Source organism: Sceloporus occidentalis, unplaced genomic scaffold (assembly GCF_023333645.1).
Source record: "Sceloporus occidentalis isolate IW3139 unplaced genomic scaffold, rSceOcc1.0.p SCAF_5, whole genome shotgun sequence".
Taxonomy (NCBI): Eukaryota; Metazoa; Chordata; class Lepidosauria; order Squamata; family Phrynosomatidae; genus Sceloporus; species Sceloporus occidentalis.
In genome coordinates, this window is record NW_028316985.1 from 4,063,614 (window position 1) to 4,087,066 (window position 23,453).

General features: G+C 42.0%; 1 protein-coding gene across 4 annotated transcripts in view; it reads left to right on the forward strand.

Moving 5' to 3' along the window:
- The window catches only part of TASOR2 (transcription activation suppressor family member 2), an 83,340-nt gene that overhangs the window by 9,632 nt on the left and 50,255 nt on the right, over positions 1-23,453 (forward strand). For 3 of the 4 annotated variants that reach the window (XM_089527443.1, XM_089527440.1, XM_089527441.1), the window contains exons 3-6: positions 18,839-18,961; positions 19,075-19,094; positions 19,207-19,306; positions 22,313-22,413. In XM_089527443.1, coding sequence (XP_089383569.1) covers positions 18,936-18,961; positions 19,075-19,094; positions 19,207-19,306; positions 22,313-22,413 — 247 coding nt within the window. In that variant the 5' untranslated portion in view covers positions 18,839-18,935. Of the gene's footprint in view, positions 1-4,220; positions 5,105-18,838; positions 18,962-19,074; positions 19,095-19,206; positions 19,307-22,312; positions 22,414-23,453 lie in introns of those variants that run through there. The other variant, XM_089527442.1, reaches the window with a different exon arrangement.

Below are 23,453 nucleotides of genomic sequence, written 5' to 3' on the forward strand. Positions count from 1 at the left end.
ACTTCAGTCGAGCATTACAAAACACAGTTTAGGCATCAAAAGAAAAGGGACAGGCAGAGCGACCGAGGGAGTAGAGACACTGCAAACAGAAGAAATTTAGCCACAAACGATTTTCTGTCTCCTGCTCTGCAAGGCTAGAAGTTTGGGGAATGAAGGAAAGTTTCTGCAGGTTGTTGTTGGGGAAAGAGAATTCTTATTTGGAGGCAGTGCTCTACTTTTGCCCTCTCTGTAGCAACACCTCTCTCTGCCCCCAAATTACCTTTTTTTTCAGTCATATATAGAGGGATATAGCTACAATACTAGCAGAAAGCATCGCAGATCTGGAACAACCTACGAGGGAAGATCAAAGAAGAAAGTGCAAAGGCAGCCTTACAAAAAATAATGACCATGGAAGATCGACACAAATTCAGCCTAGTCAATGAGGAAATCGAAATAGTACCTTGCTCCTGTACCTTGAATCAAACATTGATCAGAATGGGAACTCCAGTCAAGAAATAGGAAGAAGACTAGCAATGTGAAGGGCAGCGATGAAGGAATGAGAAAAGATAAAATATAAAGATATACAACTGAGCATGAAAGTTAGAATCGTAGAAGCCACTTTATTCTCTATTACCATGTACAGATGTGAGAGCTGGGCAGTGAGGAAAGCAGATAAGAAGAAAATCAATGCATTTGAGATGTGGTGCTGAAGAGTGCTGAGGATCCCATGGATGGCCAAGAAGATAAACAAATGGGTCCTTGAACAGTTCAAGCCTGAAATCCTGGAAGCCAAGATGATAAAGTTGAGGCTGTTGTACTTTGGTCATGTCATGAAAAAATGACTTAAAGACAATAATGCAAGGAAAGGTTGAAGGCAGCAGAAAGAGAGGGAGATGATATGCCAGATGGACAGAGTCAAGCAAAGAGGTCAGAACCTGGAGAACCAGTGGAGGACAGGGAGTCTTGGAGAGGTCTCATCCATAAGGTTACCATGAGTTGGGATCAACTTGAAGGCAGTTACCACCAACAACGACAAAGCTACAAGGAGAGCAGGAGACATAAATTGAGGGCATTGCCCCCCTGCCCTGGTCAGAATCCTACACTTTCTTCATCCCCCAAATTTCAAGTATGACATTAGATCGTTCCTCCACATTTGCGGCATTGACTTTTGCGGCTTTGATTATTCATGGATTTTATTAATATGTTCTATCTAGGAATCTCTAGGACGGTCGTCCAGTGCAACTCTATGGTCAACTTTAACCAAAAGTCACACTGAAGGACCTAGATATTCCTAGAGAGAAACACTCCATTAGGCATGTGTAGCTCCTCTAGTGCAATTCTATGGTCAATGTCTGGCAGATGTTGACCACAGAGTTGCACTGGAGGACTTAGATATTCCTAGAGAAGTGATCTCTCAGGTAAAAACATAGGCGGGATACAGACGGGCAGGGGAAGACGTCTTGGAGGTGTATTCTGCTGAATACGGAGCCTCCAGACTGCCCGCCCCGGGGGCGTGGCTCAGGAGATGGGGCTTCCACATGGGGGGCAGTGAAGACGCCTCACCTGGGGCCGTTTCTGACCCGCAGTTTCCAAACCGCCGCCTCGGAGGACGCTGCAAAGAGAGAGGCAGCTTCCTCACGGGCGGCCAAAAATGGGGCTTTTTTTTTCTTTTGCCGGCTGGCGGATGCGCAGCTGCAGCGCTAAGCAGCGGCGGCAGAAAGCCTATGGGCACATTTAAAGTGCCCAAGCCCCTTTAAAACTTTTCCCCCCGCTCTGCCCAAGAACAATGGTGGTCTCCTGCCAGCTGGTGATCAGCTAGTGTTGGCATCCTTGTCCGCTTGCACTTTGCCAGTGTCACCAGCATCATAGATGCCTCCTCTCCTTTGGTCCCCGCGCTCCTGCTGAATCTGCAATGCACAGCTACAGCTGTCGCTGCTGCCACCGCTGTCCCCCTGCCATCCCCCATCACCTCCCTTGTACATATGTAAATATTTACAGTTTTAGCGTTTTTTATTGTTAGGTGAGAATGGCACAGGAATGTGTGTAGGGGTTCACTTTAAAGTCCAAACTTTCCCCGATTCTAGCAGTGCATGCGTACATGTTGCTCTAGGGTTAGGGTTAGGGTTAGGGTTACGAGTCTTAAAATGCGCTGCAGTTGTGCTGCAGCTTCCACACCTGCATGGCAGCTGACGCTGCAATTAAAGCCTGACTGCAAACTGTGCATGTTCCAGGACCCCGACTCATTATGCGACGCAGCAGACACGGAGCTTTTAAATGGGCAACTTAAATTAGCGGCGTAGCAATTCTGGCGTACCGGTGCAGCAGCTTACAGACGGAGCTGCGCAGCTGCGCATCAAACGGAAAAGAAGCGGAGAAAAGCAGCACCTTTTTAATGCCGCTTCTTCCCGCTTGGGGCGTGCGGGGGGCGTGTTCATGGCGGCATTCAGGTAAGGGCAGTCTGAAGGCTCTACCTTCATGACGTCATGAATACACCCCTTTTTGCCTGTCTGTATCCCGCCATAGTGTTTTTGTTATTTGCGTTTTTTCCACATTCATGGGGGTCCTGTGCCCTTAACCCCAGCAAATGTGGAGGGATCATTGTATCTTAAAACCTTAAACATTTAGAAATACAGTTAGTATATAGTCATATATATATATATATAATATTCATATCTCTCTCACTAAAACTATACCATACACTGTTTCCTGATAACTCTTATTTCATGTCAAAATCTACCATCATGATATCGTTTTATATCTCCCCTTCCCCTGCAAAAAGTCTACCAGGGGTGCATCTCTTGTTGTTGTGTGCCTTCAAGATTTATGGAGACCCTATCATGGGGCTTTCTTGACAGTGGCACTGTACAGACAGGCCCTAAAGAGCGCTGTCGTTACGTGAGAGGGGCGGCGCTTCCAGACGCGACTCACCCCTCGCAGGTGATGAGGGCGTCAAAATGGCGGTGCCCTGTACATATGGGCGCTGCCATTTTGACGTGACGGACACCTAGTGTCTGCAGGTCCCGGCGCCTTTGTGAAGCTGCAAGTGCGCCATTGGCACCTTACGGCATCACAACTGCACCACAGAAAGAACCCGCTTTTTGCGGGTTCTTTTTGCTGCGCAAGGGAGCCGTGCAGTTTGTCTGCTGTGGCTCCCTTGCGCAGCAAAAGAGGGCGGTGGGAGACCGCCCTTTTTGGGCTGTCTGTATCCCGCCAATGATTCTTCAGAGGAGGTTCGCCATTGCTTTCCCCTGAGGCTGAGAGCATGGGACTTGCCCAAGGTTCCCCAGTAGGCTTCAGGGCAAAGTGGGAATTGAACCCCTATGATGGGGTTTTCTTGCCAATAATTGTTCAGAGGGCGTTTGCCATGGGCTTCCTTAGAGGTTGAGACAGTGTGGCTTGCCCATGCTCATCCAGTGGGTTTCCATGGCCAAGTGGGGGTTCGAACCCTGGTCTCCAGAGTCGTAGCCCAACGCTCAGACCAGCACACCTTGCTGGGTATTGGGAGGGGTTGCATCTGTAGAAACAAGGCAGTCTGACACCACTTTAACTGCCTTGGCTCTATCCTACAGACCTGTGGGGCTTGTAGTTTTTAATGAGGCACCAGCCCCCTTTGGCAGGGAAGTCTAAAGACCTAGTAAAACTACCAACCCCTGGATCCCATAGCATTGAGCCATGGCAGTTAAAGCGGTGTCAAACTGCATTAATTCTGCAGTGTGGCAGCAGCCTGAGAGTTTTAGTTCAAGGTTGCACTCTTTGCAATGGCAGACATTTAGGGAAGGAAGGGAAATGTCAATGGGGAGGGCCACAATTCTTCATGGAGAGAGAAAATGCTTTCATTTTTGCACTCCCCCAGCAGCTGATCCCCCCCCCCCCGTTTTTCCTTGCAACTCGGGAAAGCAGCTCATTCCCACGTTCCCAAACACGCATCTCTTTCTTTCTCTTTCCCCCCTCCTTGCACGGTTGCATTCCCATTTATTGCAATTTGGAGGGCCAGAAAGAAAGAAACCCAAACGATGATGATGATGCTTGTTTCCCCATTTTTTGCAGCACTTCCTTTGGCAGGGAGTTCAAAGGCTCAGGGAGGCAAAGCAGAGGCACACTCCTTCCGGGTCAGTTTTCACTTTCTTTCTGTCTTTCTCTCCTTCCAAAGGGTTGGCTTTTTTTCACTTCCCAGGGCAAAGAGGAGGCTCAACCCCCCCCCCCCCAAAAAAACCTTTGCAAAGGAGTCTGGAGGAGAAGGCGGCAGACATATTTTCTCCCTTCCCCATCTCTCCTTTTTAAAGGATCCTTTATTTAATTCCCAGTCTTCTTTTTTGCAAGCCCTCCTTTTGCAATGCAGCTTTTGCTTCTCCTCTTTGCCTTCCTTTCTTTAGGAGCTTCCATGATGAGGCCCTGAAGAAGCAAAAGGGGGAGATTCGGTTTTTTTGGAGGGGGGAATCTTTTGCTTTGGGATCTGTCTCCTTTTTGGCAAGGATTTTAGGAACTCAACAGTTCCCCTGGTTGGGTTCTTTCTTTCCTTCCTTCCTTCCTTCCTTCCTTTCTTTTGTATCCGCTCCACCCGCATATTTTTTAGGAATTCCTTTAGCATCGCCTTTGCTTCCTATCTTTAAAAAATCTTTGCAATTTTAATTTTATTGTGTGTGTGTGTAAAGAGATTGCAAGGTTTTGGGTGACTTTGAGTTGTAATTTTTAATATTTTTACTAAGAGATTGCAAAGATTTCGGCGACTTAAATTGCAGCTTTGGGTTGTGTGTCTGTGTGTGTGTGTTTTGTTTTGACAAAGAGACGGCAAGGTTTGGATGCCTGAAGTTTTAATGATTTTTTTTTTTGCTACAAAGAAATGGTAAGGTTTGGATGCCTGAGATTGCAATTCTTTTCGGTGCCAAGGGACTGCACGCTTTGGGGTGACTTCGGAAAAAGAGAAATCCAGTAACTGGAAACCTTTTAGTTTGATTTTTTTGGTGAATCCCAAGGAAGTGATCCCCTCCATTTCCACCCCCAAAATAAAAAGGAGCGCAGGGGGTTCCAAAACCAAGGGGAGGGAGGGAGGGAGAGATCCAGCTTTTCCCTCGTGCCATGGGAGAACTTTGGAGCCAAAGCCCAAGGACTTGGACACCTGTTCCAGGTGAGTGGAGTCCGAAGGATGGGAAGCCATAGGCAGGTTTAGTTGATCTATTTTAATGGATTGTATGTACAGCAACGCTGTGTAAATTTATAGTGTTATATAAATAAAACTTAAGAAGAAGACACGTGGCTTTTGGATGGGGTTTATTCTGGAATCGGTGCAGGCTGGGATGGCAGTTTTGGGGCAAGATGGGTGCAAAGAGTCTGGACTTGTCAGGATCGGGAAGCCTTTGGTCCTGATCCTGAGCTGTTTCTGGTCTCCAGGAAGGGCTCCTGCGCCAGGAGGAGGCTGCTATGGAGCTGGCCAGGCGAGGAAGGCAAGACCTGCAGGGAATATTTGCAAAGAACAACTCGCGAAGTTATATTGAGTCTCCAAATTATTTGCAACGTTTGCCAGTGCGTTTGGGCAAAGCAATCCCTGTCCTGCAGAGGGGAAAAGGCATCTCTTGCTGATTCTTTTAAACCTCAATCGGAATCCTTGTGGTTTACACCGGTTTCGGTTTTTCCCATTCTTTCTCTGGAGTCCTTTGTTGGGAAGGATTTTCTTTCGCCTTTGCGCTCCAAGGGAGAGAGAGAACCCCCTTCCAAATGCGCAAGGTCCTCAGATTGGCCCTAAGACCCTGGATAGGTTTACTCGGGAGTAAGTCCCAATCTGCCCCAGGTGAATTGCATTGTTTTAAGATTGCTTGACATTTTCCAAAAGGCCTAGGAAAGAAGGAAGGACTTTGCCACGTGTTTATTGCTCATACCTTGAAAATGAAGGTGGTGGAAAGCCATGTGTTAAAAAGTTCACTGCCATGGGTAACTTATGGGGGAGAAGGCTCCCTACAACACAGAGTGACCGGATGGCTTCCTTTCCCCAGACATGTCCTACATCCCAGCCTTCTGTCCAGGAAGAACTCCATCTTGTCCTCCATTTTGAGCATGACTAAGAAGCATGCATTTACATTTGTAGGAGTGTTTTTTGCTTTCATTTTGTCATGTCCTCCATTTGTCTTCAGCATCTTGCCTTTTGCAGTGCCTTGTCCTCCTTGGCAGAGAGGACATCTGGTCACCCTATAACAACAGTCAGTTAAAAAAAATGGGGACACAACCTTCCAGAATTTTGGAAACTGGTTGGCAGTGGGATCCTCTTGATTTATGCAGCAGGATTGGAAATTGAAATTTTGTCGTTTGGTGATGGCTACTCCCAAGGTGGTGGATGATGTGCTGTCCAGTCAGTCCTGTAATAAGGTTTCATTGGCAGAGGAGGTTTGCCTTGAGACTTTTCTGAAAGTCAGTGGTGGAACACACTCCCTCAGAGAGTGGTGAAGTCTTTTCCTTTGGAGGTCTTTAAACAGAGGCTGGATGGCCATCTGTTTGGGATGTTTTGATTGAGAGTTCTTACATGGCAGAATGGGGTTGGACTGGATGGCCCTTGGGGTCTCTTCTAACTCCATGATTCTTTGACTTTGGTGATTTCCCACAGTGCGCAGTACATTCCCTGGGAGTTGTGGAAAGATCTGGGGGGGAGCAGGGGGAAGTAGGGGGCCCTTCAAAGTATTGGTGCTCAAGAAGGACAAGGAGAACCATCAGCCTTTAGGATCATGGTGGGTATGAGGGTTGCATGAAACTCCTTTTCAGAGTTCCTTAAAACCATAGCGCAGTCTCGCTTTTCATTTTGTGCGGTGGTGTCTCCCACTCTTCTTCCCACACAAGATAACTCAGCCGCATCTTTCGCTGGTGGTGGCAATAGTGGTTGGGAAACTCTTGCAAGGCGCAGGACATTGCTTCTATGGCTTGCAGTGGCACCATTCTGAGACAGAAAGATTTGATTGGAGCAAAGGGTTAAGTGGCGGCAAAAGGGAGCTTTAGAATTTGGGACCCTGTCTAACCTTTGTGAGCTTTGCTGGGACTTGGCTGGCAAGTTGGAGCTACTCTGCTCCTCCTGTTTTCTTTCATTGGACAGGCTGAGAGAAGAGGTAACACAAGAAGCAATTTCTTGTGTGTGTGTGTGTGGGGGGGGAGTACTCCTGAAACTGTGGGGAAGACATGACTCTGGTGAAGGAGAGGGAGGAGTATTTGGAGTCGAATCATGGAAAGGGTCCTTCGCTTTGGAGCAGCGCCTGTAGTTGCCCATCTGTACCAGTCTCCAGTCCAGGGCATATGGCCTCTGTAAACCCCCAACACACACACTGGTTGTACTCCTGTTCACCCAATAAAGAAGAATTGGGAGTCCTTCCTCACCAGGGAGAAGCTTCTCCCTTTGCATCTGGTCACCTTGGGAACAGCAACTGAGAGGGAGAAGTATTTGAAGCAGAATCTTGGAAAGGGTCCTTCACCTTGGATCAGAGCATGTAGTTGCCTGTCCATGCCAGTCTCCAGTCCAGGGCATGTAGCCTCTGTAAACTCCTAACAAACACACTGGCTGTGCCCCTGTACACCCCAACAAAGAAGGATTGAGACTCCTTCCTCACCAGCGAGAAGCTTCTCCCTTTTCATCTGGTCACCTTGGAAGCAGCAACTGAGAGGGAGAAGTATTTGGAGTAGAATCTTGGAAACGGTCCTTCACCTTGGAGCAGCGCCTGTATTTACCTGTCTGTGCCAGTCTCCAGTCCAGGGCATGTGGCCTCTGTAAGCCCCCAACAAACACACTGGCTGTGCTCCTGTCCATCCCAATAAAGAAGGATTGAGTCTCCTTCCTCACCAGCGAGAAGCTTTTCCCTTTTGGATCTGGTCACCTTGGGAGCAGCAATCGAGCAGCTGGCTTAGTAGCGACCAAGCAACCTCTTGTCCGCACTGACTTTTGCTGAAGGGGTGGCATGGGTGAGAGGCTTCTTGATTGCTGCTCCCAGGGTGACCAGGTGCAAAATGACCAAAAGTGGTTATTTTGAATTTGCAGTAGAACAGTAGACCTAATGTCAAGAAATATGCAGGGGGGGTGGGTGCTAGGGTTGTTGCCTAAAGCAAAAGGGGGCAGTAGTCAGAAAAAACCTTTGGGGACCACTGCTTTGTTTTAGAGCGCAGTAAATGACATTCGGAAACAGGTTCATCCTGAACATCTCTTAAGGGGCAGAGCAGAAAAAGGAGGGAAAAACCAAGCAGTTCCTGGATTTTCCCAATTTGGTTCAAACCCTGCTATTGCTTTACTATTTTATTTTACTATTATTATTTTATTTATTTTTATTCCTCCTTTCTCCCAATATTGAAACTCAGGGTGGCTAATGACATATTTAAAACAATGCAAGTTAAAACAATTTGGTGTCGTTAACTGCTGTCAGGTCAACTTTGTCTTATGGTGACTCTTTGAATGAGAGATCTCCAAGTCACCCTATCTTCGACCCCCTCCTGTTGAGGTTATATATGCTCCGTATAATCAGGGTTTCACACCTTGGAGGACACCTGGTTGGAGCAGTTATTGGTCATATAAAATCTTAAACTAAAGTTATATGTTGGAAATGACTTGAAGACACACAAAAGCAACAGAAGGTTACCATGTTGTTTCCCATTCCTGCCTCTTACAGAAATTAAAATATGCAGAAGTTATAAAGAGGATCCTTTCCCCATCATTTCTTTATAATTGGAACAAATATCACAAAGAAATTTTGTGAATAAGGCTGTTGCTCTTTCCATACAATGTTCTGGGAGATTCTTGAGTTGTTTACTGCAGCCTAGAATCTGCCAAGTGACCTTTCTTGTATTTGAACAGCAGCATGGCAGGCTTTCCAGCTATGTCTCATGAAAAAAATTATGCAGCATGAAAACTTGTCTAACAAGTTTATAAAAACCTAGTATTGGTCCAGGAGAAACTTCGGAACTGAGGGTGCTTTTTTTTTCTGGGCTTGAGCTATCTTGCTTTCTGAGACCTCCCATCTTTCTTTCAAAGAAGTTAGTTGCAGTCCTGTTTCACCTTAGGGATTTTGCAGAAAATCAGGAGTGGCACCAAGTTGAAACTCCTCTGAAAATGGTCTGTAAGGAATGGCACTAATTGTTACACAGCAATGAAAATTAATTTGAGAGTTCATTATAGCACAGCATATACATAGGTTTCTGCAGTTGTTGTAATCCTGTGAGACTTAAAGCAGAGAGAATTTGTCTCTTGGGTTTTTGAAACCACAAAGATCTTTCTTGTTACTCTACTTAAATGGGAGTAAATTCCATTGAAATCAGTAGGCTGCACCTTGCAAATAGATGTGCATAGGAGATGAGTGTAAATTATTTTTGTGAAAAGTAAGGATCCACATTCTTTCTGTATTCCAGTTACAGGATCAATATTATAGCATGCTAAACAAAAGCACTGCCTTAATTTCCCATAAAAGTAAAATGATGCTCAAAATTAGACAACAAAAGACTTTTAGAATATATAGAATGAGAAATGTCAGATAGCCAAACTGGATTCAGGAAAGGAAGAGGCACTAGGGATCGTATTGCAAACATATGGCCGATAATGAAATGCACCAAAGAATTCTAAAAGATCAGCCTGTAATTTATAGGTTATTGCAAAGCCTTTGATTATATAGATCATGAAGAACTGTGGGTTGCTCTTAAATAAATGGGTGTGCCACAGTATTTGACTGTCTTGATGAGCAAACCTGTACTTGGGACAAGAGACAACTGTTAGAACAGAATACAAAGAAACGGAGTGCTTTCCAGTTGGCAAGAGCGTCAGGCAAGGCTGCGTTTTTATCACTTTATCTGCTTAACCTCTGTACGGAAAATATGCGTAGCGCAGGCTTAGATTAGAAGGAAGGAGATATGAAAATTGGAGGAAGGAACATCAATAGTCTTAAAATATGCAGATGATACCAGTGAGCATGACTTTCTGGTGTACATTTGGGATCAGTTGCCTATAGGCCTAGAAATCTGGTCTTTTCATATCCTTCCTGGTTTGTGAGTCCTTAAAGTGTCTATGCTTCCCTATCCATGTGAACTAGAAGATGGTTTTTTATTATGTGGTGTAAAAAAGGAGTCTTTCGGGTTCTTCTCGTGCCTTTCTGCTCTAGTCTGTTTATTCCACAAGGCTGCAACTAGGCAGATTTCTAGAAACGGTGCGTGCTAAAAAGATATCGGTTTCCAAATGACAAAATCAGATTATTATACGCTAACTGTTTTATTATCTGAAGAAGCCAGATAAATTTGGCAGATACTTGTGACATGTCCTGTGGTTTATTAATTTAGGCCCAGTTCCCTAATTATTCACGTTGTCTTTCATGCACCACGTTGCTTTATGCATGTCTTTTATATAGCACAGGAGCCAGCCTTCCAGCAGCTTGGTATGTTTACGTAACAGTTTGGTTGGAGAGCCACAAAACGAGACAGCTTAATAATAATAATAATAATAATAAAGTTTATTTACATAATTTTGGCCCCAAAACTTGCCCTCGACTTATTCTTGAGGTCGACTTATAGTCGAGTATATATGGTATATTTCCCATCTCTCCCACGGATCGAGGTGGGATTACATCATTACATCATTAAAATGATACAAATAGAATCAATAAAACACTAATACTGAATTAACCAACATTCCTATTAGTTTTCTAAAATTGCAATTCATCATATAGCCAACAATCATAATCAGAGTGGAGCAACTGTCATAGCCTTTTGTATGGAGTCCGGTGGATAAGCCCACCAGAAGAGATCCGTTTTGAGTGCCTTCTTAAAGGTCACTAAGGTAGTGATAAAGCGGATCTCTTCTGGTAGGCTATTCCGTAATTTTGGGGCCACGGCAGTAAATGCCCTATGGGAGGTTGTCATTAACCTGGTATTATGATGTTCTAGTAAGAACTTCCCAGATGTTCTGAGAGTGCGGGGCGGATTGTGTAGAGAGAGGCGTTCCTGCAAGTAACTCAGGCCCGAGCCATGTAGGGCTTTAAAGGTAATAACCAACACCTTGTACTGTGCCTGGAAGCTAATTGGCAGCCAGTGAAGAGGTTTTAATACTGGTGTTTAATATTGGTCTTGAGAAGGCAGATCAGAATCTGTAAAACTGTATTTTGTAGTTTAAAATGACAAGAACCACTTGTAAATATGTCTACAAAGTGAATCGTTGCCTGCGTTTTTAATCGACCTCGCTTCTGCTATCTTTCTGTTACATTTGTACAGTAGAAGGAAGAGAATAGTTTCACTTTGGTTTCTATTTTATTCAGTTTCACTTTCTGCTGCTCAGCATTATAGAAGTATTAAGCACATTTATCAGGTTATAGTAAAACAACTGCAGCATGAATGCCAGAATATGTTTTCTTTTAAAAAAACAACTGAATTTGAAACTAAATATAATACTGTACTGGGATGTGGGGGGTTACACTGAAGGTGATTGTTTGGTTGTGGATTTCTTTGTATATAATCTCAACATAAAGTCTGTGTCAATTTGCATTTGAATGCAGCATCATTTCTGTTTTTGCATCAATTTGGTATCAATTGAAATATTTTTTTAGAAACAAGGATTTGAGAGATTGATGGAAAATATAGGCCTGTTGGCAGGTCTTAACCATAAGAAGTACAGTTGACCCTCCCCATTTGCAGCGTTGAGTTTTGTGGATTTGATTATTTGCACATTTGACTGATATGTTCTCTCTAGGAATCTCTAGGTCCTCCAGAGTGACTCTATGGACAACATTTGGCCCCATACAGACTGGCCAAAATAAAGCCGCTTTGGGTAATTTTGGAGGTACAGTATGCTATTTAAATGAGGACTGGAGCACAGCTTTGGCGCAGCTTCCAGACTCTTAGGACGCATGCATCATTTAAACAGCATACCTCCAAAGTGACCCGAAGCAGCTTTATTTTGGCCTGTCTGTATGGGGCCATTTGCCAGCTCAACCTTTTAGCTGGAAGACCTAGGTATTCTTAGAGAGAACATTTCTCTAGGCATTTGTTGGTCCTCCAGTACAATTCTGTGATCAACAATTTTGTGATCAGATGTTGACCATATAGTTGTGCTGGAGGACCTACAGTTTCTTAGGCGTTCTCTCAGGTTAAAAATAGTGGGATTTTTTATTTGCCGTTTTCCCCATTTTCATGGGGGTTTTGTGTTTCTGTCCCCATGAATGTGGAGGGCCCACTGTAAATGCACCTTCCATGGGCAACAGTAGTATAGCAGCTAGCATTCAGACACAGGGATGTAACAAGGGTGAGCCCATTGCCTTCAGTCCTAGCTTGTGAGTTTTTCAGAAGCATCCCTATCTTCTCATAGGAGCAGGAAGGTAGTTTAGAAGGGTCTTTGGTCCATTCTTTCAAGGCTTATAGACTGTTGTTCAGAGAAGCTGATGACTAACTGGTCTTAAGACGTGGTGAACCAGTCAGTAGATGGTAGACAGCGACGGATGGATGTTTCAAGCTGTGGGAAGCATTGCGCATTTTCACTTGAGGGTTATAAAGAAACACTATACACAGGAAGGAACTGGCAAAGCCACATCTGAGTATTCCTTGCCTAAGAAAATCCTATGAAATTCGTGGGTTGCCGTAAGTTGTTAAGCAACGTGAAAGGTACAAATATTGTTTATTATTTTAATTATATTCATTTATATCCCACTTTTTTCCAAAGTTGGAACTCTGAAATGTGACCATTAAAATAGAATTAAACTGATATAGTTTTAAAACATATTACTCATTTTAAAAAATGCTGTTCAAAAGATAAAAACGATTAAAACAATACAATTAAAATTAAAACAGGTACGTGCATATGCAGGTGAACATGTAAAAGGTGAAGAATAGGGAATACATGAAATTGTTTAGGGTAAATTTGAACAACAGATCATTCATTCACAGCAAAGTGAGAAACAGGATACTAGCCAATCCTTCCCTACACATGTGTTACCAGCCTAGTAAAAGATGAGGCAGAGGGGTGAAACAGATCACCCTAAAGGGGTGGCGTGATGCTGCTTCTGAAAAAGCTAGTTTGGGGGCTATGGCAACTGTACACCGCAGCCCCCTCTGCCTTTTTTCAGGTGCAAAAATTGGCAAATTGATGTTCCTTTTTGTGCTGGAAAAAAGCTGGCGTTTCCTGGGAAGCGGTGGCTTCCTGGTGCTGCTGCAATGTGGTATGTAAACGCACGCTGCCACAGCGCCAGAAAGCTGGACCATGTGCAGTCAGCTGTGCAGTTTCCCAGCGCTCCAGCAGTATGCATCATCTGAATGGCATGCTGCCAAAGCACTGGGAAGCCGGCGTATTGTGCTGGTCTGTTTCTGACCTTATTCTTCATCAAAAGTAACAAAATAGTTTTACTCGCATATCTTGTGTATAATTTAAAGATGGTAAAGATAAAATAAGTAAAATTTTGCATGTTACTTGTAAAAAGACATTTAGAAGAAAAATGGTTTGTTAGCGTGTAAAAAAAATACATTCTAACAACATGGAGACAAAGTGGAGTCTTGAAGACAAAATGGAGATTAGAGACAAAATGGAGTCTGCATCAGGAAGCAAGGTGTGCTTGCAGGAAGTTCTAAAAAGATGAAGTTACTATAAACATGTGAAGCCCTAGAGAGTCTCAGCATGCAAGGGTGGCTATGCCCAGCAGAAATATACCTGCTTCATACTGGAGAATCAAAGCAATTCTGCTTGCTCCTTTTTGTGATTCATTCCTTTTCTGAAAACTAAAAATGCTCTTCACCATCAATTTCATATTGGTACTAAAGACTGAATTACGTGTGTATCAGAATTGTCTAGCGAAACCACTTCTGAGTATACCTTACCTGAGAAAATCCTATGAAATTTATGGGGTTGCATAAGTTGACAAGGTGACTTGATAAAACACACTAAGGTTGGGCTGAAGTTGTAGTTCTGTGACTTATGTATGAGTAAACTGAGTTTGTTTAAATCTGCATTGATATTTTGTGGGGGGTTGTACTTTTAAGCATTAAATGCTTTAATATGTTTTTAGCTTTAAAATTATTTTTGCCATTTAATATTTTTTTAAAAACTGTTCCGATTCATTTTATTGTAAGCTGCTTTAAGGGATCCATGGGTACAGGGCAGAATTTAAACAAACAAACAAACAAACAAACAAACAAGCAGTTTGTTAATTAAATTTGTACAACATAATTCCATTTTGTTCCACATTACTAAAATTAAAATAAATTGTTCAACATAGCTGAATAAATTATTCAAAACAGATAATGCTCAGAATTGGTGCAAGATGAAGAACTTAGTTTTCCTTGGCACGAACTTTGGAATGTATGGATAAGAACTGACTTTTTCTCCAAGAAGTGATGAATCTGCTCAGCTGTTCTTCAGAACCATCATTACATGAAATGTAAAACAAATTGGCCCCTTTCACAATATACAGCTACAGCAGTTTGATATTGCTTTAATTGCTAAGGCTGCATTTTAGGAGATTATCACATTGCTTATTAAAGCGACTTACCTTTCCTGGCTTATATTTTAATTTGGGTGGCATCCTGATATTATTACAAGGATTTTGCTGCCGAATCCACTGCCCGGATCCTTCCAGGGTCTATACCTGCTCCCAGGAGTCCTCCAGCAGCCATTTTCCTAAGAAACGCCCAGTTTGGAAAAGAGGCGCTTAGTGCCCCCGGGAGCGGAGATGGACCCAGGCGGCGGATTCGGTGGCAAAATCCTTGTGATAATATCAGGATGCCACCCAATGTAAAATTTAAGATGGGAGAGGTAAGTTGCTTTAATAAGCAATGCGATAAGCCTCATACAGAATCCCAGGGTATTTTGTAGTTTCTGAAAACTTAATGAAACCAGTTATCCCAGTACAAAGGACCCTTGGTAGCCACTGGTGTCTGGTTTCAGGACAGATACACATACATCCCAACACATGGATAGGAAAATCTAGAGGCTTAAATCTCATTAAATACAGTGACACAGTAAAATGGTGTCTCTTATATAAAATGGCAAAATCAGGGTTTGCTTTTTGGAATTTAAAAAGGAAAATATGTTCATGCCATGGATGCTTGAACCTATGGATACCGAGGGCCAGCTGTATTCCATAAAATGGAACCATGGTTGTAACAGTCGAAATATTGTGTTATAATTCTGTGTTGTGAAAGGGATCTCTGATTCTTTTCTCAGTGAGCTAGTATTTTCCCTCCTCTGTGTAACACATTGCAAGCTTTTCTCCAAATAAAAGTAATTGACTATGCCGAGGAAAAACTGCTCTGTAACTAAACAGGCAAAATTGAACACTTACTGAATCCACCAGGCGTCTGCACATGTCCTTACTTCAAATCTGGTTTCTCTTTCTAGGGCAACCCACTAGACTTTTGCACACCCGCTTTTAGTTTCAATTTGTATTTGATGCTAGTTGTGGTGGTAGGGACTTTGAAAGCTGATGTACGATGCAAAGGCAGAGTTCTCCAGATCAGAACAGCCGTTTCCTTTGAAGCAGATTTGTATTGATGTTTTTTTCCTGCACATAGGACAGAGAGCATCACTTCGGAGCAAATAAACCAAGTGAATTAATCGATTTTATAAATACTTGCCCGAATGAGATTACCTCCGGATCTGTCTAGTGCATTAATGTCCCAGTTAAACCAGCAAGGCCAAAATACCTGGCAAAAAAAGCTGCTCAGGTCATTCACCCTCTCCTTAACTATGTGTGCATGTATGTTGAGTATCCCTTATCCTAAACTCTGAAATCTTAAGTGCTCCAAAATATAAAACTTTTTAAATGGATGGCTGAGAATATGACACCTTTGTTTTCTGACAGTTTAATGTATACAGACTTTGGTTCATGCACAAAATTATTAAATATATTATATAACATTAACTTCAGGCTATTTGTATAATATGAAACATAAATGAATTGTGTGTTTAGACTTGGTTCCTATCTCTAAGATACGTCATGTTTATGGAAATATTCCATAATAATAATAATAATAATAATAAAAAATCCAAAATATTAACAATATTATATAAAATTAACTTCAGGCTATGTATAGAATATGAAACATAAACGAATTGTGTGTTTAGGCTTGGATCCTGTCTCTTAAGATACATCATGTTTATGGAAATATTCCAAACTAATAATAATAATAAAAAATCCAAAATCATAAATATCTCTGGCCAGGACTGGGGGGAAAATTAATACTGTGAAACATTGTTTTGTGTATTAGAAAGCTTGACCAACCATGTTCTATTGCTTTCCAACACTTACAATCCTGTTATTAGGCTTTATATCTTTCAATAAAAGACCATTTAAAAAAATTGTTTATTATTCCTATTAAATCAGAATATATTAAATCATAATATATTTATTATTTGTATTAAATCAGAATATATTGATGTTTTACTGTATTTCAATGTTATTTTATTATTGTTAGCCACTTTGATCTGCTTAGAGAGGTGGGATATATATAAATATTACTATTATTATTATTAGTAGTAGACTATCCACAGTAAAAAATACCAAGTACTCTTAGGGCCTGTCTGCACTGGCAAAAAGAAAAAAAAAAAAAGGGGGGGGGGAAGAGAGCAGTTTCACCCTGTTTTGAGCTTCAGCTATTTATACGATGCACAAGGCTGAAATGGATTGAAACTGTGGTAAAGATGTGTTCCAGGGTGAAAAACTGGAGAAAAATAAAACCGTTTTGCTGCGTTCTAATGCGGAAAGGCTCAGGCCTTCTTTTTCACTTCACCTCAGCACCTTCTAGAAGGTTCTCTCTCAACAGCCATCTGAATGGACAGTTGTCCTCTCACTACCGTTGATGTATGTTTGCTTGTAATAGATTCTTCCCAGAGGTACGGAGAGTGCAGGGCGGACTATGTAGGGAGAGGCGTTCCTGCAAGTATCCTGGGCCCAAGCCATGTAGGGCTTTAAAGGTGATAACCAACACCTTGTACTTTGGTCATTTCTCTGTATCCATTGATTCTACCATCCACCAGTGTAAATTCCCAAAAGAAAACCTTGATTTTGCCCTTTTATATAAGGGGCACTACTTTCCTATGCCGTTCTCTTTAATGGGTCTTGAGCATCCATGCATTTTGCTATCCATGGCGGGGGTGGTGGTCCTGGAACCAAACGCTACCGGATACCAAGGACCCTGTGTGTGTGTGTGTGTGTGTGTGCATGCGCGTATATGATGAATATGTATGTATATACGTACCATAAGTTGGAAACGACTTGAAGGCACACAAGACGGCAAACAACAAAAATGAGGTGTGTTTCTAAAGTAGTGTGCACACTCTCTGAATCCCTGTCTATATTTTATTGTTGTGTGGCAACACGTGTGCCTTCAAGTTGTTAACGACTTAATGGCAACCCTAAGGTGTCCCTCTTAGAGGGATTTCTTGGCAATTAGTTGTTGTCGTTGTTGTGTGTCTTCAAGTTGTTTTCGACTTACGGCAACCCTAAGGCCCACCTATCGTGGGGTTTTCTTGGCCAGATTTATTCAGAGGAGGTTTGTCTTGAAGCCGAGAGGGCGTGACTGGCGTCCGTGCCCAAGCAGGGATTCGAACCATGCTCTCCAGAGTTGTAATCATAGAATCATGGAGTTAGAAGAGAATTACAACTCGAAAGCCTGCCTGAATGAAATACATCTCCAACTGCAAAGATATCAGTGAGGGAGTCAAAATGGTCGCTTCTGATTTATGGCGACCCTAAGGTGTACCTGTCATGGGGTTTTCTTGGAAAGATTGGTTTAGAGGAGGTTCGCCATTGCTTTCCCCTGAGGCTGAGAGCGTGTGATTTGCCTAAAGTCACTCATTTTACTCTCTCAGAATTTGGGGTTGGTTGAATTGTGTTTAACTGGTTAACACGGCAACTGAGATTCTGAACTGTTTTCCACCAACATGGTGTACAAAAGGTGGTTGCAAGATGGAGTCCAGCGTTTTCTCAGGTTTAGCTAACTCTATCCCAGATTTTCTTGCCACTGGATATTGGTCTTACAATGAGTAAGTGCCAATAAACTTAAAGGTGAAATGTTTATATCCAGTCATTGTTGTTAGAGTAAGAGAGTTGGAAAATATTAATAGCAGCCAGACACTCTCTCTCTCTCTCTCTCTCTCTCTCTCTCTCTCTCTCTCTCTATATATATATATATATATATATTATAATAATCAATTTAAAAAACAGGGTTTTTTTTTTAAAAAAATAGTCATTGGTTTAAAATAAGCCTGGTTTAAACAAACCTGGTTTAAATCAGCTAACTCTGGTGGTCATCTTCACAAATGAAAATGTGTTAGTGAGGTGTAGCACAGGATGTTCTTTGAAAATAAGCATATGCATATTTATCTTAGCATGTATTAATATTTGTGTTTTGTGTTAATGTGACAAATGATCAGCAATCAACTGTGCATAGTTATTAGGACACAGGCAAGCCATTAAAAATACTAATCTATATTCCATTGACAGTCAGGGATTATATTATGAGAAGTAGATAAAATGGCTCCTCAGCATATGTCGCCCCAGAGTGAGCCATGTAATGTTGATGGTGTGATACTATTGTCATGTACCATTCTACGATGAAGTCATTCACATATTGATTGGGTGATTCTCTGAAGCTTTGACTTGTCAATTTTTCAGCTACATTTCCACAAGGCTTAGTCTTGTGGCTAAGAGCACACGTTGGACAATCTCCAGTTCAAAACCTACTTTAGCTATGAATTTGCAGGAAGATGCTAAGCAAATAGTTGTTGCTGAGCTTCCCAACAACAGTGTTGGGTTATAGCACTGGCTTACTTTTGATTTGAAATTGAGATAATGTATGTGTTGTTTGGAATATTGAATAATCTATGTGAAAAGGACCATGTGTGCGCTAAATATTTTCCTTTTATTATTATTTTCCCCAGTTATATTTATGAACTTTTCTGTTCCGAAGCTGCTGAATATCTTTGGTAAAACTGTACCTATGTAACTATAATTCTTCAGTGTTGTGAACTTTGAAGGATGTCTCCATTAAACCACAAGAACGTGTAAGTAATAGCTTTATATATTTCTACAAAATAAGTAATATGTCCTTAGTTTTTTCTCCTCTGTTTTTTAAAAATAGCTTTCTTTTCTTTTCCCTTCCTTTTCATGTCTGCAGAGCTGAATGTAAGACAGAAGGTAAGAACCATCTTTGTTGGCTTAGATTGTTTTGTTTTCCCCCTGTTTCCATCTTCGTTTATGGTTATTCAATATATTTTCTTTCTCCCTCTCTGCCTTAAAAATGTTTTAGTGCTCTACCATGCCTGGAAAGGACAGCTCTTCATTCAGGATCAGCAAGTATGTGACATTGTTCTCCAGTCACCTTCTAGTATTTCCATCCCAGCACAACTGTGAGTAAGAGTATTTATTGTTTTTTCCTTTTTTCCTTTCCCTGGACCATTTGTTATGTGTAAAGGAGCAGGAGGGAAAACTGAGAGCATGGTAGGATGCTGTGTGAAGTCAGTGTAGCATTTGTACAGTCGGCCATCCATATCCACAGATTTTCTATCCATGGGTTCAACAAGACTTTAGGAGAGATGATTTCAGTAAGCTTATGGAAATACTGGGGGTGATCCCATGGTCAGGAATACTAAAAGAGACGGGAGTTCAGGATGGATGGGAGTTTCTCAAAAGGAAATACTGAAGGCACAATTTCAAACAGTTCCAATGAGAAAGAAAAATGGGAGATGTCTCAAGAAACCAGGATGGATGGATGGATGAGAAGGTTAAGAGGTGATATGATAGCCCTGTTTAAATACTTGAGGAGGGAGCAAGCTTGTTTTCTGCTGCTCCAGAGATTAGGACCCGGAGCAATGGATGCAAGCTCCAGGAAAAGAGATTCCACCTCATCATTAGGAGGAATTTCCTGACAGTAAGGGCTGTTCGACAGTGGAACACACTCCTTCCTTGGAGTGTAGTGGAGTCTCCTTCCCTGGAGGTCTTTAAGCATAGGCTGGATGGCCATCTGTCGGGGATGCTTTGATTTGGATTTCCTGCATGGCAGAATGGGGTTGGACTGGATGGCCCTTGTGATCTCTTCCAACTCTGTGATTCAGATTCTATGATTCTATGAATCCACAGATTGAAAATATTCCAAAAAGATACTAATTACAAAAAGCAAACCTTGATTTTGCTATTTTATATAAGGGACACCATTTCACTGTGCCACAGTATTGAATGAGACTTGAACATTCACAGATTTTGGGGATCCTGGAACTAAACCCCAGTGGATACCTAGAGTCCACTGTATAGAACTTTAGAGTATGCATTTTACACAAACCCTGCAAGGAACGACAGGAGGATCATATTATTATTGTCCTATTTACGCCCACAGGGCTGATCGAATGGAGCCTTAGGTTCACCTTCTGAATTCATAGCTAAAGGGCAACTGCACCTTAGACTCATAACTCATACTCAAGGATGTAAGCTTCAAAGCCTTCACTTCCAGTCTCATCTTGGGTGTGAACTTGCTTGCTGGTTTTATATTGTTCTTTCTTAGATCATCATACATGGCTTTTTAAACTGCAGTTTTAAGACAGAAAATAATGCCTTTGGTGATATTTGTTGCACGATATTTGCCTCTATAATCTGTAGCTCCTGTGTTTCTGGAGTGTGGTTAGGACATCCCTTTTCATTGACTGGGGAAATCCATCAATAAGCTCCCAACTGTGCTGCAGTCCCATTAGTTCTCATGTGCAAAACACTGCTACTGCAGCAGCTCCATTACAAAGCGTCACATGGTGTCAGTTTCCCCCTCTCTCCCATCGCCACTTCCCCTTGTTATTCCCAAGCTGGTTGGATTTAAAAAATCGTTATAAGTTTTTTATTAGTTTATAAATGTTCTTTTTTTTAAAAAAAAACTTAAATTGCATTAGCATGACTATGGAATTGCAGTAAAAGGTAGAAATAAAAATTTTCAACCCCAAAAGGAATGCTGGGTAGGGCATAAAGAAGGCAGGTGGTGTTAAGGGGGAGTGTGTAAGGGAGTGCAATGGCAGAATTGTGCAATAACGGCTGCTCTCAAATGGATGTGTTTCCATTTTCATTAGCTAACATGACTGTGGTGAGAAAAAAGGGTCATGTGGAAATAATTCTAGTCTAAATGAGGGATTGCCAACGGTTGGGTGTTCCAGGCCACATTGCACCCCAAGACCTTGAATTGATTTGTAATGGTTTTCCTCTGTGGACATTAGAGGCAATTTTACTACATTTGGGGGCCTTTGAAAGGTCTTTTTTTCTAACAGGAAGTGATCTAGAGGTCAACTTCAGATCAATTTTTTGGGGAGGAGGGACCTCTTTGAAACCTGAAATAGCCTGGGAAGGCAAAAACTGGGGCACCCAATATATGCCAGAATTTCTTTTGACAGCCCAGCGGACATTTGTGGGGTAATATTTGGGGGGTGAGATTCTTTTTTTATTAAAATTGGGGAGTCATGGAGGCCACATACAGGATGCACTTCCCCAATTTTAAACTACATGAACCAAAAGTGTGTGGGTGTGGTGTGGGTGTGGGAGGGGGGCAGATTCTGGCTTGCCAGTCTTTTTAGAAGCCAGAATTGCAAACCAAGATTTGTTGGTAGTTTATGAATTCTGGCAGTAAGCAACATTACAGTTGCCTCTCCTTTCTCACGTACTTGAGGTCTGTGGTTTTGAATATTCACGAAGGGGCAACCTCTGTTTTTTATAATGGGGTGTGCAGCACGCTCGCGAGCATGCACCCCATTCAAGCCTATGGGGCTTGAATATAGGTGGGTCTCTGTTCCGGACCCCCTGTGAAAACGGAGGGCCAAATGTATTTATATTGGGAGCAAACAAGCTGCATTCATTACCATGCAGCATGTTCACATTAAACTAAGATTGTATAAAATTCTGGACTGTTTCGTGCAAACATAGCTATTATTATTATTATTATTATTATTATTAATATTCCGCCCTTCAGCCCTAAAGGCTATCAGAGCGGCTTACAATTATTATTTTTAATTGGACGGTTCCCTGCCCTCAGGCTTACAATCTAAAAGACACGACACAAAAGGAGAAGGGAATGGTGGTGGGAAAGGGGATGAGGTCCAGTGGTTCTTCTCTCTCTCTGAGGCCTGGACCAAAGCAGATGGATTGGAGGGAGGGCTCTTCTGTTAGTAGCAATGTTTCCTTAGTAGTTCTTTTTGGATTAGCAGGGGAATTAGTTATCATATTACTGTGTTTATCTTGGTTGTGATACGTCAACATTACCATTGGTCTGGGAAACATCAGGGCATGCCTGAAATTTGAATCTCCATTTTTGGGAAAAGGGTGGGATATAAATTCAGCAAATAAAATAAAAATAAAAAATTTCTAACCCTTATTTTCCCTTTTGCTAGGCCGGCAAAACTAGAGATACAACATGCTGTGGGTGTATCTGAATTGAGAAAAAAATTACCGGAGGCAGCATTTAGAAGAAAAAATTATTCAGACCAACAAGGTACAGTCTAAAACCATGTGTACTGTTTAGAGAGCTCTGTATTTTATCTTTTCCCCTTAGTGCTTAGTTATTTTTTTCTTAGGATTATTTCTCATATTATTAGTTTTGTCATCCTGCAACTTCTTAGCTGTTTTTTTCCCCTGAATTAATATTAGATGCACTTGAACTTCTGGTGGCTGGAGCATCAAAATCACATACATTTTGAAGTTAAAAAGGAAACCATGCATGGGAATTTGAAAGGACCCTTTGTCACTGAAAGGAGGATAGCTTTCCCCACGTTACATATTTCTCCATTAAATCCTTCTCTGCAGTGTTTGGAAGTGTATACTGTATATACTCATATACAGCATACTGTATATACACAGTTTAAGTCTAGAAATTATAGTAAAAAAATCAGCCCAAAAAACCTGGGTCGACTTATCCACAGGTCAATGTAAGAACTATTCCTTAACTTTTATATATATAAAAAAGAATCATACCCTTATCTGAGTAGAGTGACGAAAGGCAAGATCTAAATCTGTCCTGGGAGAGCCTAAAAGAAGCACCAATGTTTTCTACTCTCTCCACTGTGGTGGAGCATCTAGTCTTTTTGAATTTCTGACTACCAAAATGGTGGTGGCAGTAGGAGCAGCCCTTTGGTGCTTCGCCTCAAAGGAGCATTGAGAGAATAGAGAGGTTGGTGCTTCTTTTAGGTTCCCCTGGGATGGACTAAGCTCTCACTTTTTGCTATTCTACTCAGAGAAGGGGATTTCAGCGATGTTGTTCCAGCGATGAGGAATCGAGCTTTGAAGGATTTGAATAAGACGTTTGTGTATGATCGCCAGCTTTTCTCAATTAAAATCAGGCAAAGTTATCACATTACAGTTAAAGGCTAAAATCACTGCTAATGTACTGTAATCACCATTTTCTTGGCTTTGCTTTTTCATAGTTCTTGACATGTGTTCCATTGTCTTAGTCCCACCTGTGTCTGGTCACCTCCCTTTCACATTGCACAGCCACCATTTACCATAGTTCCCTCCCCATCCATCCAGCTTTTAGGG